The sequence below is a fragment of the Amphibalanus amphitrite genome, unplaced genomic scaffold (genome assembly GCF_019059575.1).
Source record: "Amphibalanus amphitrite isolate SeventyFive unplaced genomic scaffold, NRLGWU_Aamphi_draft 000015F_arrow, whole genome shotgun sequence".
In the NCBI taxonomy this organism is placed as follows: Eukaryota; Metazoa; Arthropoda; class Thecostraca; order Balanomorpha; family Balanidae; genus Amphibalanus; species Amphibalanus amphitrite.
Genome location: NW_024881511.1, coordinates 627,670 through 641,100, shown reverse-complemented (window position 1 = coordinate 641,100; position 13,431 = coordinate 627,670). Strand labels below are relative to the sequence as shown.

Sequence of the window (13,431 nt, the reverse complement as noted above, 5' to 3'; positions counted from 1 at the left end):
CTGCTGTAACATTTTCCATACGGGCATTCGAGTGCTTATTGTGTTTGCTTTGCTTAGCTAAGAAAGAACGAATGAATCGATTCGCTGTCAGTGCCCTATCAGGCGTTCCATTGACCGCTGCCCGCAGATCAAACTTGATCTGTATGTATCAAAGTTGTCTGATGCCCGACCGATGAACCCTGTAGATCAACCCTGATTTCAGTTTGCATTTTTCAACGATTTGTGAACAGAACAACCGTCTATTTGAATCATGGAACATTCAAGATAAAATACTTATCCGATCGGCGAGAGACTTCCAACTCTCATAATGAAAAGAGCTTTTAACTTTCGAAAGATATTTCAGTCATGTGTGCAACATTTTTGATCCTATGGATGGCATAGTGGTTCCAGATTTTATGCAATAAGGACCATTTTCAATTAATTTTACAAAACATGCTAAAACGCCACTTTGCTGCAGTTAGTTAGTATTAGCTATACTTAGGTAATGATTTGAATGTTAAGGTAAAAAAGCGCCCGCAATAATTGAGAAGAATCTAACAGTGCATGTTTTGAAATTGACCGAGAACTAAAAAAATCGTTACGTGGTACGACCGAAAACAACTGACTCTCTGCTTGAATGAGCTTATGTCGTGTGGGTTGAATGAGCCTTCTAAAATTAGCTTCATCATGAGTCAGAGCGGTCATCCATGAACATCCAAACGGAGCATACATTAGCGAGGATATTCCAAATTATTGCGCAACATTAGGCATGTATGTACGCCTGGTCCAACCATCTGATTCTGTATGATGATTCGGTCCTAGAGTAGTAGCTCCCTGAGAAGATACCTGTTCTTATTGCTATATTAATGACATTCTGAACGATGTGTTCAGTGGTCGACAAAGGATGCATGGCATAGAAACACATTTCGCCGTTTTATTTAGCCCGGTGAACAAAAAAAAAATTAAAGTTATTTTTGTGCTAAGTCACATGTTGTTGCTGATACGTCTAAATTATTTGAAAAGATAACCAAACCAACACTTGCTAGAGCTAGAGCAATTTATTTCAGCTTTGGCCAACCCAAAATAGACAAGTAACAAATGCAGCCTGAAACGTCAAATACCTACTTTTGATTAGTAATGCTCCTCGTGTGCCTAATACAGGAGTGGGTGGGTACAGAGCCGAGGGACCAATGAGCTGTTCTCCAAATCCGTCCGGTCGTATGTCGTGCTCCGACCTCAATGACGGCGCCGGTGGGTCGTTATCACGGGATGACGGGGTCCGGCCGCCGGTACGCCGTATCTGCCCGTGCCGCGCCGCCCACGCGGCCGACGAGGGGGGGGGGGGGCACACAGGGGGGGGGGAGCTCCGATGACGGCGACGACGAGACTGCGTCAGAGGCGCAGGTGCAGTCGCCGTGTTGAGTAGTGTGTGTGTCGTGTACGGCGCGTCAGAGGAGGCTGAATCCCGCGTGTAGAACGCCGTCTGCAAGCTCAATGGTAACGTTAGCTATCTTACAATTTAGGTATTATGCACTCAGGGCTTTGAACTTACAGAATGATACGTTTCTTTTTCAACTTTCGTGTACCCTTTTAGATTGTCAATTGTTTTTGACAAACATTTGACTTTTTGTGTAACATTTATCATTCACTTTAAATCATATTTTATCCAAATCAGAACTAGTTATAAGACTATAGAAAACGTCTGGGATTCAAGAAAATGTCGGCTTCTCTAGGATAACCAAGAACGTTGTGGACTACTCCTTATTTTATGCCTCATTTTATCATTCTATCGTGCGCATAATTATACGAGACGAACTCGGAATGTAGTGTTTATCGCCGTCTTGGTCCCAGGAAAGTAAGAAACTAAAGTTCTAAAGAACCGATCCATTACATGCATATTTAGATATACTCGTATGGGCACCAAATTGTTGAAATATTGCCATAACGTATCACTCATGCTTCCATTAAAAAATGATAATAATGAGGGAGCCGGAAAAACTGCATACCACTAAAAATATGGTGATAAGTAGCTACTGGTAGGCACCTAGCACAAACAAATTTTGAGCGTGGAACCTAAGCCGATAACCTTTTACCTTTCTGAAATCGACTCACGTCCCATACCCTGCATCGAGGCTGAATGATCATTCCAAGCGAGTCAATAAGTAAACCTAACCTGCAACCAATATGAGTGACCCCAAAACACACCTCAATAAAAGTAACCGATGATACTCTACGAAACTTGTTGTTTGTCCTCACTTCTCGTCAAGTTGATTAAACAACACCTTAATGAAACGGGACACCAATCAAATTTGTTAGGTATACTTAATCATAAATGAGTTCAAAGTGTTAATAGCGTTTGCAGGGGTGTAATTTTCCTAAAATGATTGTGGGTGCCCAGCTGTAGGGGAGCCAGGCCGCTTTGGGGCGCAGTGGATATTCTTTATGTGGGAGCCTCAATTAACACCGAACATTGCTAGCCGAAGGGCGTTTCAAGTGACGTGTCTGACTAAGCAAATACACGGTCAAAAGTGTAAAGTGACCGGAAGGGCGTAAAGAAATGTAGAGGGGCACCATCAAGTAGGAGGGGCACCAGACGGTTACGAGGGCGCCGTGCGACCATGAAAAGGGCGCCATTCTCCTAGAAGGGAGCCATGTGATTAAAAACGCTATGTAGTCCGGGAGCGCCGAGAGATCAGAAGGGCGCCGCGTAATCAGTAATGCTAAGTTGGTGGAGATGTTTGGGCGCCAGACGGTTACAAGGGCGCCGTGAGACCATGAAAATGGCGCCATTCTCCTAGAAGGGCGTCGAGCGATTAAAAACGTGGCATGGTCTAGGGACGCTGAGAGGCCAGAAGGGAGTCGAACAGTCGAGGGATGCACGGTAGGCAGACTTAAGGGCGCAAGACGGTCAGGAGGGCGCCGTTACGCCATGAGAATGGCGTGGTGCTGACAAAAGGGCCCCATTCTCCCAGAAGGGCACCGAGTGATTAGAAACTCCATATTATCCAGGAACGCGAGACGGTCAGGAAGACACTGTTAGAGCACGCGAAGGGCGCCTGCTCTCGAGAGGACGCTGGTTAAAGACTTGTGGGTGCATTTTCATCATTGTGGGGGCATAATTCAGGATTGTGGGTGCATCTGCCCCCACAAAGAGATAGGTATAAAATTGCACCCCCGAGCGTTTGGCCCAATGGCTTGCCCAATTATGTGGTGCTTGGCCTAACAGCAGGCTCTTGAAGCACAAAATAACGTTTTTTTTATTCATTCCAATTGTTATCCTCGCCGCTTTAATACTGGAAGAAGGTTAGTAGATGCATCCCACTGCGTTTGAACTAAATTACTTGGCGAGACGTGGGGGGGGGGGGTAGAACAATGCGTGTGTCTCTCAGTGTTCTGTGTGCTCTTTCAGTGACCGTTGACCTACCAGTGACCTTATCGTCTGTATAAATAACGCACATTTCTATTACCCTCTGCTGACGCGAGCTGCGCCGGATGAGTCGACGACTCGGCGGCGGCCGGGTGTCCCTCTGTATCGGTCACCATCAGCTGACCGTTCCCCGTTGTTCCTCCGCGCAGGGCCGACCATGAGGGTGCGGGTGCGCCGCGGCACCGCCGAGGAGGCCGACACTGAGCCGGTGTCGAGCGGCAACGCCACCATGGTCGAGGCGACGTCGGCGCCGGCGGCGACCGACGCGCCCGACGAACAGTCGGAGATCATCCAGAAACTGGACGCCGGCACGCGCAAAATGGCCCAGTCGATGGGCATACCGTTCCCGGCCCTGATCGCCATCCTCATTGGTGAGTGCCTGTCTGTGACAACATAACATCTACAATCGACGGTGCAGCCGGTGACCATCAGCATCATCATCGGCACTTTGCATCGACCTGCACGATTAATTATGAAGATGTTGCACAAACCAAATTGAGTTAACGTGTCGAGCTCACATTACGCAGCCTATTGATCACACAGCATGGATCAATAGCTATTGCAAAAGACGATCGCCTTCGCGGCGTTTCCGTCTGCGAGCGGAGGGTCGCCGCGGGCGAAGCGATCTCTGGCAGCGCGGCCGCTGTCGGCTGCTCGGGCTGCCACGCAGGCCGGCTCACCGATCGATATGTGCGGCGGCGGCGGTCGGCGGCCGGCCGGCCGTGTCGGCATGCCGCGCTCCGGCCGTGCTCCGGCCGTGCGGCGGCCGTGCTCCCGCCGTGCTGCGGGTGTCGCAGGCCTCGTGCGCTGCCGCCGCCCGCACCGGCCGTTTATGACCATCCGCTGGGACTCAATCAAACCGTTATCACTCGGCCAACTAGGGCGCGACCGAAATTACACTGCCCCGGTGCAGTTGATCGATCTGCTAAACAAACATTTCCCAAAAGTGATAAAGCATGTGTCAAGGTCTTCAAATTACCGCTGAAATAAATGCTACCCGGACCACTGAATAATCCGGGTCTCAATTTATCTTAGAGGTTGTTCGCCTGACGGCAGGCTTGTCAGTAGACGGCCAAACCTGTACGCGGCGCCGCGCTGTCAGCCGAATACTGGCAGTTAGACTGTCCCGCAGGACACGTGTGCCCGGCGGCGCAGTATCGAGTTAATGTCGCGCGGGCTGAAAACCGTGCCTGTCTCGGGCTTTGGAGGCTGGAGTTCCGTTCTGAGTTAACTTTATTTTTACCATGTGATATTTTCATGCAACTATACTTAGGCTAAATTATTGTGCCACTTTGAATGGCACATGAAATGCCGTACGCATTATGTGTTCCGCTGCATAATGCGTCCTTGCACTTCAGTGAAGTCACTCGGAACGGTCCGACTCGAAAACATGTCCGAAAACATGTTTGAAAGCAATTTCTGAAAACATGGATGCTTGGAAATAGGCATTTCTTTAAACTATGTTAGAGAGGTATGCAATGCTGGCATTTTATTGTGTTAGCATCGAGTCTGCCTTATCTGCAACATGCATACGTATTAGGTACTCATATAAACAAACGTTCATGTGTAATGATTAGGTACGTGCATGATAACTGACAGGTCATAGTGATTTTCACTCCATAATCACTTATATTTCCAAGTCGTCGATTGTATTTATGTAGTTTTTGTATTACCATATGACTACCACACGTACTTATCGTATAACCTCTGTTTTTACATTCCATGCTACAAACAGCGATTATGCGAAAAACTCACCAGAGAGAGGGAAGTCCCCACCCAGTGCCTTGCTCTTCCTTTTTACTGGAGTCTTCCTCTTCGCCAGTTTTCACATTCTCACCGTCTTCTGCCTTTTCCTCTTCCTTCGTATCATCTTTCTTCCCGTCTTCTTTCGCCTCGCCATCTTCACCGTCACCATCTTCATCGCCTGACTTCCGTTCATCACCTGACGAGTCACCTTCCTGAGAGCTTGAAACGCTGGATTTACCATCTTCCAGCTCGGCGTTTTTCTTCTTCTTCAAACGCTCCCTTACATAAATCCCTAGAGCGGCAAACAGTAAAATTAGAGCGACTAGTATGATGAGACCCACAACTGAATTTCCGCTAGCTCCTGCAGAGACCATCCTAGCAGCCGACGTTTCTGGCCCGGAATTAGAATCGTGTCTTTTCTTCTCCACTTTAAGAGCTTTGCGCGGCATCGGGACGAACTCGACGGCCAGCTTTAATTTGATGAGGTGCATGGACATTTCGGGGCTGTTGTATCGATACCCGTAGCTGCTCTGCGCTGAAATGTCTAGATGGTTTGTCTTGCTGCGAAACCAAGGACCGTGCGGCTCGTTGTTGGCCATTGTGGAGGAGCACTCGGTGCGCAGACGGCCGCCGGAGGACAGCCCCCACATGTACATGAGCTCACAATCCTGCTCTACCAGGTCATTGTTAATGTTTGTTCGGTAGTTTTCCATCAGCTCCTTACAGTCGCCCACTGTCTGAATGACGGTGATGACAGCTTGGGTCTTATTGTCGGGTCCATCGACGACCACTGTGAGAAACTGATAAAACTCAAATCTCCCACTCGGCCCGTCCAAGTTCTCTGGGGACATAGTCTCTTTGGTGAGATCAATCAGTTGTGCCTCTTTCACCTCCACCAACACTTTGGCTTTGGGCATGAGAGGGAACAATGGCCCAGTCTTTTTCTCACAGGTGGTTCCTTCGTACCCAACCGGACAAATGCATTCACACTTTTTGCCAACGTATCCAAAATTCTTGCATTTAGGTGTGTGCTTGCCGTTTTTGGCACATGCGTCCTCCCAGACTTTGTCGCAGCCGTAGACAAGATTCACGACGTAGAGGTCATAATGTGACTGAAGCTGATCTGCGTAGAAATGATAGTTCAGCATGTACTGATTTCTTACGTCTTTGGTTACGAGTATTGGCCGGAAGTCATCGTCGCCGAAGGCCGTCGAGGAGTAGTGCATTAGTGAACGGAAGTCATACGGAATCGGCATGTCCACCACTTGCTCCTTTTTGCAGAGCGTGCTCTGTGCCCACTTCCCGCGGAGCTGCTGGATGTCCTCTTTGGTGGGTTCCAGGGCGTAGAATTCGTCATTGACCGTGATGAACTGGTCCCGGTCCGGCCTTGAGTGGTGGTGGTGCGAGCCCAGCGCGTGGCCGAACTCGTGCGCCGATGCCGGTGTGTAGCAGCCATCCTCGATGGACATGTGCTGGGGCTCGCCGCCGTGGGGCCGAATCATCCCGATGTACGACCAGCAGCCGTCGAAGCTGCCCACACATATGGCCGGCTCTGACATGTTCTGTGCGCAGGGGCCGTCGGGAAGCTTCTCGAACCGGATGCAGGTCTGGTTGATCCACGTCTGCGTGGCGCTCATGAACATGTTCTTGTCGGGCGTGGACGTGGTGTCAAAGAAGTATCGCGCGTGCTGGTTGCCTTCGGAGTCAATCCAGTGCTTGTGGGGGTGAAAAGAGGTCGCCCGGCCCCCCGGCTCCTGAGGTCTGAGCTGCTGAGGGCCGAAGGCGATGTCACCGAGCAGTGCCACCGGAGAACTGTTGGCGAACTCTTTGACGACATAACCATGGTCTCGAAGCGTGTTGGCTTGCTGGTGAAATGTCCCAAACGGCTCGTGAGGGATTACTGTCTTGAGAGGATTAAGATCAGGTTGTACTTGCGATGTGACGGTTGTGAATGTAGCACAGGTCACCAAAAGGTAGCTGATCACTGCCATTGTGCTGGCATGTGCACTTATTACAGACCTGCTTGCATACTTGCATACCTGCTTGCATCTTGCATGCCTGATGGACAGGAGTCTTCTGTGTTCCGAATGGACAACACTGTCTACATTTTTAATTAAACTAAGATACCCATTCCATGGGTGATTGCAATGACTTTTCCTCAAATTAAGTTAGATGACTTTGATAGATTTAGCCTTTAGCGAATACAGGCATATTTCTGTGATAGGGATCTATACGGCTAGAGCAATTTGAAGCGGTGCTACCAACACATCTTGCACATGCAATTGCACTGTCATAGTGAAAAGTGTATGAATGAGGAATAGGCACCATAGATCACCATTATAGGATAAATTTTCATTCTCGAGGGAGTCCAACACGACAACAATTTGGGTACACGACTGGTGTCCTCTAAACAGGTAATTGACCACCTTTATTCAAGGTAAATGACGAAATTAAGAAAAGGTAATACACTTGGTAACACAGTTCCTTGTCTATGTTTCAACTCAAGAAAATGGCTCGTGATTGTCATTGGTGACATACTTCATTAGCGTTTTAGCCGTTTTCATGATAATATTTTTATGGACACTGAACGATAATTTGCCTCGATGGCTGCCTCAGATGCTGAAATACTTCAATGAGCTTCAAAGTGTAAGTCGGTTCCTTAATTTCTGATGATGTCCTCAGCTCATTTTGCAAACCGGGATGTTCCATGGACGGTTCACTTCCAGAATTCATTTTAATGAGCTTTCATATTGTCTCGTTTTGATAGTTATATATATATATATATATATATATATATATATATATATATATATATATATAAGATAACTCATTTCATTCCATCCTATATGTAACACCAATGGATGCAGGTATAACTAGGATGTGTCCAGGTGGCCAGAGACTTTTTATTGAAGTGGCCCGCCCGCATGGCAGCTTGTCGTACAAATATTATTCACCCTTTCCTTGCTTTTCACTTACTTCCCAAAACAGCTGGGGGAAGCTAGCGGACGTAACTATGACCTGGTGTCTCCGATCTGACACTGCGTCGGACAAAACACACAAACTGATAAGGTTGTCTCTAGAGCGAATAGGTGTCTATCGATAAGACTGAACACAAATGCCGATTAATTTATTTCGTTTCACTCATGCATACATGAAGGTACAATGTACTTTTAATTCCCATAGAAGGGGAGGGGGATGCTACTTACTCAGAAACTGTACTTCGAGAACTACTCGTAGTACTGGAGTAGCTAGCGGATCGCTACATACATCAGCGACTAATTGTTTCATCTTTCAAGTAGAAACTAATGGTTATAGTAGGTAGAGCTGACCCATTGGCGATTTTTAATATTCTATCTGGATAAGAAGCACCTTTCATTTGCACACAAACTTCAACGTGAGATATTTTGATATCGTGATTATGATACAACAGCTAACTGATCCAAGCGATGCATGTGAGGTCAACTTTGCCGATGGTTATCACCGCCATCGTTTAAGTGTTCTGATAATGAGTCATTCAAATGTTGTGGTCATTACATACATACATCTGCATTCTGCAATCTGCATGCATGATTCATACCTACTGATCGGAGTGAATATCTTACCAGCGCGTCTGCAATTTGCCGTCTTTGGCAGCAATGCATAAACTGCTTTACGCATCATCTGGCAATGAGCAATGAATCAATGTATGCGGTCTATACCACACGATATCCTACCATCAATCAGTAAACTGCACATTTCCGCAATCATACCCACGAGTGTTCGCTTGACGGCGCTTGATCTCGTTTTCAGGTATTGGCCTCCTGATATTGGGCATCTGCTTCTGCTGCATTCGGAGATGTTTCCGGAAGCGCCGCAGCAAAGATGTCAAGGGAAAGGGAGGAAAAGGCGTGGACATGAAATCCGTTCAACTCCTGGGAAGTGCCTACAAGGAAAAGGTAAAAAAAAACTAAATTAAATTCATATTTTCTACGGTATCTATGCTTTCCCATGAAGTGAGCCACTGAACTCGAATCATTTAATTAATCTTCATTATTCTCTGTACCAAAAGCGTTGCTTTTCACAAATATTCCTGAACAAATAGGCTCATTTTTCACACTGCAGCTCATTAGGTATGCGTATGATTTCACACCGTAAAAGCCTTAAGTCTTCAAACGTGCACAAAGGACGTAACAGTCTGTGAGTATACAAGTGCTGACAATTCTGCGTGTTAACCGTGCAGGTGCAGCCGGACATGGAAGAACTAACTGAAAACGCCGAGGACATTGCCGAAGAAGGGGAGAGCAAACAGTCCGAACAGAAGCTGGGCCGACTTCAGTTCAAGGTGAGACCTACGACTATTGGTCAGATCAAAGTTTTTGTGAATCAAATATGTAGAGCTAGAGAAACTGAAATTTGTCTTCAAATATGAGTTTTTCAATCTATCGTATTGCCAACTCAATTTTGAAGTGGTCTCTGAAGCTGGAAATTTCGACCGTTTATTATTTGGTGGCTGCTTCCGCAAGTCGCTCTTTATATGCCAAACCGGGAAACGCAGACGGGCGGATGAAGGGATAAAATGGGTGGGACAGTAAATTGTATTTCAATGTTTCACGAAACAGTCAGAAATACGTGTGTCACGCACTTCCCACTTTCCATCGATCTGGATTTCCTCTTGCGCGTGGCATAGCTCCTCGCATAAGTGGCGCCAAACGTTCAGCTTGTTACCGCAGAAACTGCATAATCGCGGCGTGTATCTGGGGTCGAGGCAGCGCAGCCAATGTAGAAAATCATCCACAACCCCATCACTAATCAAGATTATCGGCTGAGCACTGAGCAGCGTCCCGCCGTATTATGGAGATTCATGCAATTACTGTGTTCGGTAAATTCACGTTGGTGCAGTGGCCTCACCCGGCCGGACGGTAATCATCGTCATCCGATACAATGCAAAAACTTTCTTTCCTAGATATCAACTGACCAAAAACCCGCAACAAGCTTCGTCAGTGCAGAATGCACTGTACGAATGCATTACTCTCTAGCTTGCTGACGGCCAGAACGGGAATTAGACGCTCTGTGACAGGGGTCGACTCGTCATTATCAATTCTTAACACCTTCGGCGTTTAATTCCTCTATTGATTACATATTTTTTTTAACTTATCTCGCAAAAAGGCATGATAAATGGGTCTGAATCTTGATGGTTTGCTAATCACCCTTGCCTATTATTTTATACGGATTTATCTGAGGTGATAAATGTTGTTGAGCGCTTGTGCGAGACCTTCTGCCTTTTGTAAGCAATTCCGACCAAGATCTGTGATCGAAATATCAATAGGTATCAATATATCCTTTTGGAAATTTATATTTTACGAGGAAAGGTCATATGATACTAAAACTGCTTTTAGCTAAGGAAATTTCAAAGGGTGAAAATTCTACCAATCAGTCCTACTGGCACTTAGCGGAGCCTGTTTCAGTTCAGGTTCGGTTGTCTGGTTTCGACGGCGCGGAAGAGCTTTCGTGAAATGTCAGCCGACCAAAGTTCTGTTTGAAGTCGGTTCAGTTCCACGTTCTCGCAGCAGTGAGCTGTAACTGTCTCGGCACGCCTGGGAATGCTCGGCACACTCGGCCCACTCGATTGGCCCGCCCGACTGTCCCCGAATCCAATCCAACAGTTCTACATTTTGGATATATAGGAGAGAAAGTCAGCCTGCAGAGTTCAGCGACACGGTGAGGTCCTCCCACATCCCACATTGACATCACTCAGCTGAGCCGCGGGGGTTCGTATGAACATCATGCACGGTGCACCTGCTGGATGAAATACGACCGCGGAGAGTGACATTTATAGCGACATTGTGAGGTATGTGCCGGCATACTCGCCGACGACAGCTGTTTTTAATTGCCATTCCCAACCGATTACAAATAGTTCCGATGTAGTGATACATTGGAAATAGATTGGTACATCGTCATGACGTTCGTACTTAAGTCTCTGTCCTGAAAATCAACATTTTCCTTATCTACACTGTGACACCAATCGATTGAAACGGCTGTCTCGGCTGATATATACAAACCCCGAGTCGATTTCCACTGACTGTGTCTCGGATGGCGTTAAACAAAGTCACCAATCGATTTCCTACGGGTGGCCGGCTCTGCGGCTAAAGATACACCGTGTCACCGTCACCCAGTTCCGACAGCAGTGTCGCGTTCGATCGATCGCAGCACGGCGCTCGATGGAGTCACTCCCTCGCGCACATCCCTCAGGGGCCGCTGTGAGAACATTGCTGACGTAGGCACCCGGCCGACAGCTGTGCAGTCGCTCCCCGCGAGACGCCACACACGTGCAGTCGATCACTAAAGCAAGTGACATCCGACTTACAGCCACTCTCTGGGGGCTGTGGCATACTTACAGCCGCTTTCCGGAGCCACAACATGCTTTAAGTCGCTCTCTGGGATCCATGGCATTTTTACGTCTGTGCCACTTGAACGTTTTGTCGAGCTGTTTTTTTTTCAGTCGCCCATCGATTGATATTACCAGAAACGACGATAAAAAGCAGCTCTTTGTATTAAATTAAGAAAAACAAAACAATAATATTTGCTTTTTGAGCGAAGCTAATTGTCATGAGGTGTTTCAAGTCCCCTCTAACTCCGTGTCCTTTTTCATAAAGATTCTACAATCCGATTGTAGTTTGTACATTTGTAGTTTTCAAAGTACAATTTTACAAACTACTACTTTTCATAAAGCCTGGGCATGCGGCATCCATAGAATTGTACTTTCGATCCCGGAGCGTAGTTTTGCGGGGCTTCGTCTCCATGGCAACGGAGTAAACAAAAACTTTTGAAACAGTTTTCGATGTTGTGTTGCAAATTGCGTATGATGTGCTGATAGTTTTTGCAATTTTTAAAAGAAATAATAATTGATAGATAACTTGAATTGCTTTTAGAGATCAGCCATCGCTTTGCACATGCATAGCTAGAACTTTTATGCTGAAAGTATTAACATTTTCAACATTGCAATCATTTCAAGATATGCCTGTCTCGAGATTTGGTATCTGAGAAGTCCAATAAGTCATAAGTTTCTTCAAAGACTGTTTCATGATTTGTTCAGACAATAATGCAAAAATGGCTAAAAAAGGTTAAGGTATGACCTCAGTAAGCCTATCCGAGTTATAGATTGGCAGTTATGGATGTTGTTGACAGTCATATTACCTAGCGACGGGCTATGTGACCTCAAAATGCTTTGAGCCTTGAATTACCCGTTTTGAAAAGTAATGCAGCCTAGTGAAACATGAAGCAACATGAAAGCCAGCGAATAAAATGCCAAAATCAAAATGCAAGAGCATTGTGACGAAGAGCGCCGAGATGGAGGCAAATAGATGGAGCTGGAGGCTGGAGCCACCCAGGAGACGGGATGAAAACTGATACAAATACAAGCCTTTCCTACTGCGTGAAAGGAAATGGGCTACATCTTGAAGAGAAGGTGCATGGTCATTCCATTGTGTTGGTTGAAGAAACAGCCGGAAACGAATAGGACATGAGCGTAGGCTGCTCTTTTTTTCAAGAGAATTTCATCCGCAAACAAAGACTGCCTATGTTACTGTCAGATTATGAGGTACATATGTTAAAAAAATGTTACATGAATCGATCAATGGTAGGTATAGTACCTAGTCATAATGTACTCAGATATTGATATCAATAATAGCTAGGTATATATTTATCCTTGACACTTTTAGATACCTATTATTCGTGAACTTATTATGACTGCCTACTGATAAAAGGTTCGAATGAATAAGGAAAATAAATTGTTGATAAAATGCCGTCTTTTATCGAATCAAAAACTCTGAATAGGCCCGAACGATGCTACGAATTTCAGCGCTTTAGTTCCTTCCGTTCAAAAACCCCAATGGCGTGGGTCAGCCGGATCGAGGGGGGTCGGGTCGAGCCGTTCAATGCCGGCATTTTTTTTCGGAAATGCGGCACACATGAAGTTATATATAAACAGGAAAATGATGAAAATAACCAGTTAAGTGCCTTTTGGGCGAAAAACGAGCGGGAACAAAGTTAACACCTCTTCTTTTTGCTTTTTGCACATGCAGCAGGCACGTAGCTAGGATTTGGCCAAGGGAGGGGCGGAGGAATCCCGGGGGCCTCCTTTCTACAGAGGGCCTCCTCCCTAAAGGGGCCTCCTTTCTACAGAGGGTCTCATGCCTACATAATTACATATACAACATAATGCAGACTTTTGTTCAGCTTTCATATGGCCAGCGCATTGGTATGTTTCTTTATTTGGTATATTTAAGCAATATCTGCAATAT

At 46.3% G+C, this 13,431-nt stretch overlaps 1 protein-coding gene across 11 annotated transcripts in view; it reads left to right on the top strand.

The window, feature by feature from the left end:
- Positions 1-13,431, top strand: part of LOC122385524 (synaptotagmin 1-like) — a 28,604-nt gene that overhangs the window by 568 nt on the left and 14,605 nt on the right. For 6 of the 11 annotated variants that reach the window (XM_043373894.1, XM_043373937.1, XM_043373927.1 and 3 more), the window contains exons 2-4: positions 3,556-3,777; positions 8,942-9,087; positions 9,372-9,473. In XM_043373894.1, the coding sequence (XP_043229829.1) occupies positions 3,564-3,777; positions 8,942-9,087; positions 9,372-9,473 (462 nt within the window). In that variant the 5' untranslated portion in view covers positions 3,556-3,563. Of the gene's footprint in view, positions 1-1,381; positions 1,477-3,555; positions 3,778-8,941; positions 9,088-9,371; positions 9,474-13,431 lie in introns of those variants that run through there. The other 5 variants (XM_043373889.1, XM_043373917.1, XM_043373864.1 and 2 more) reach the window with 2 other exon arrangements.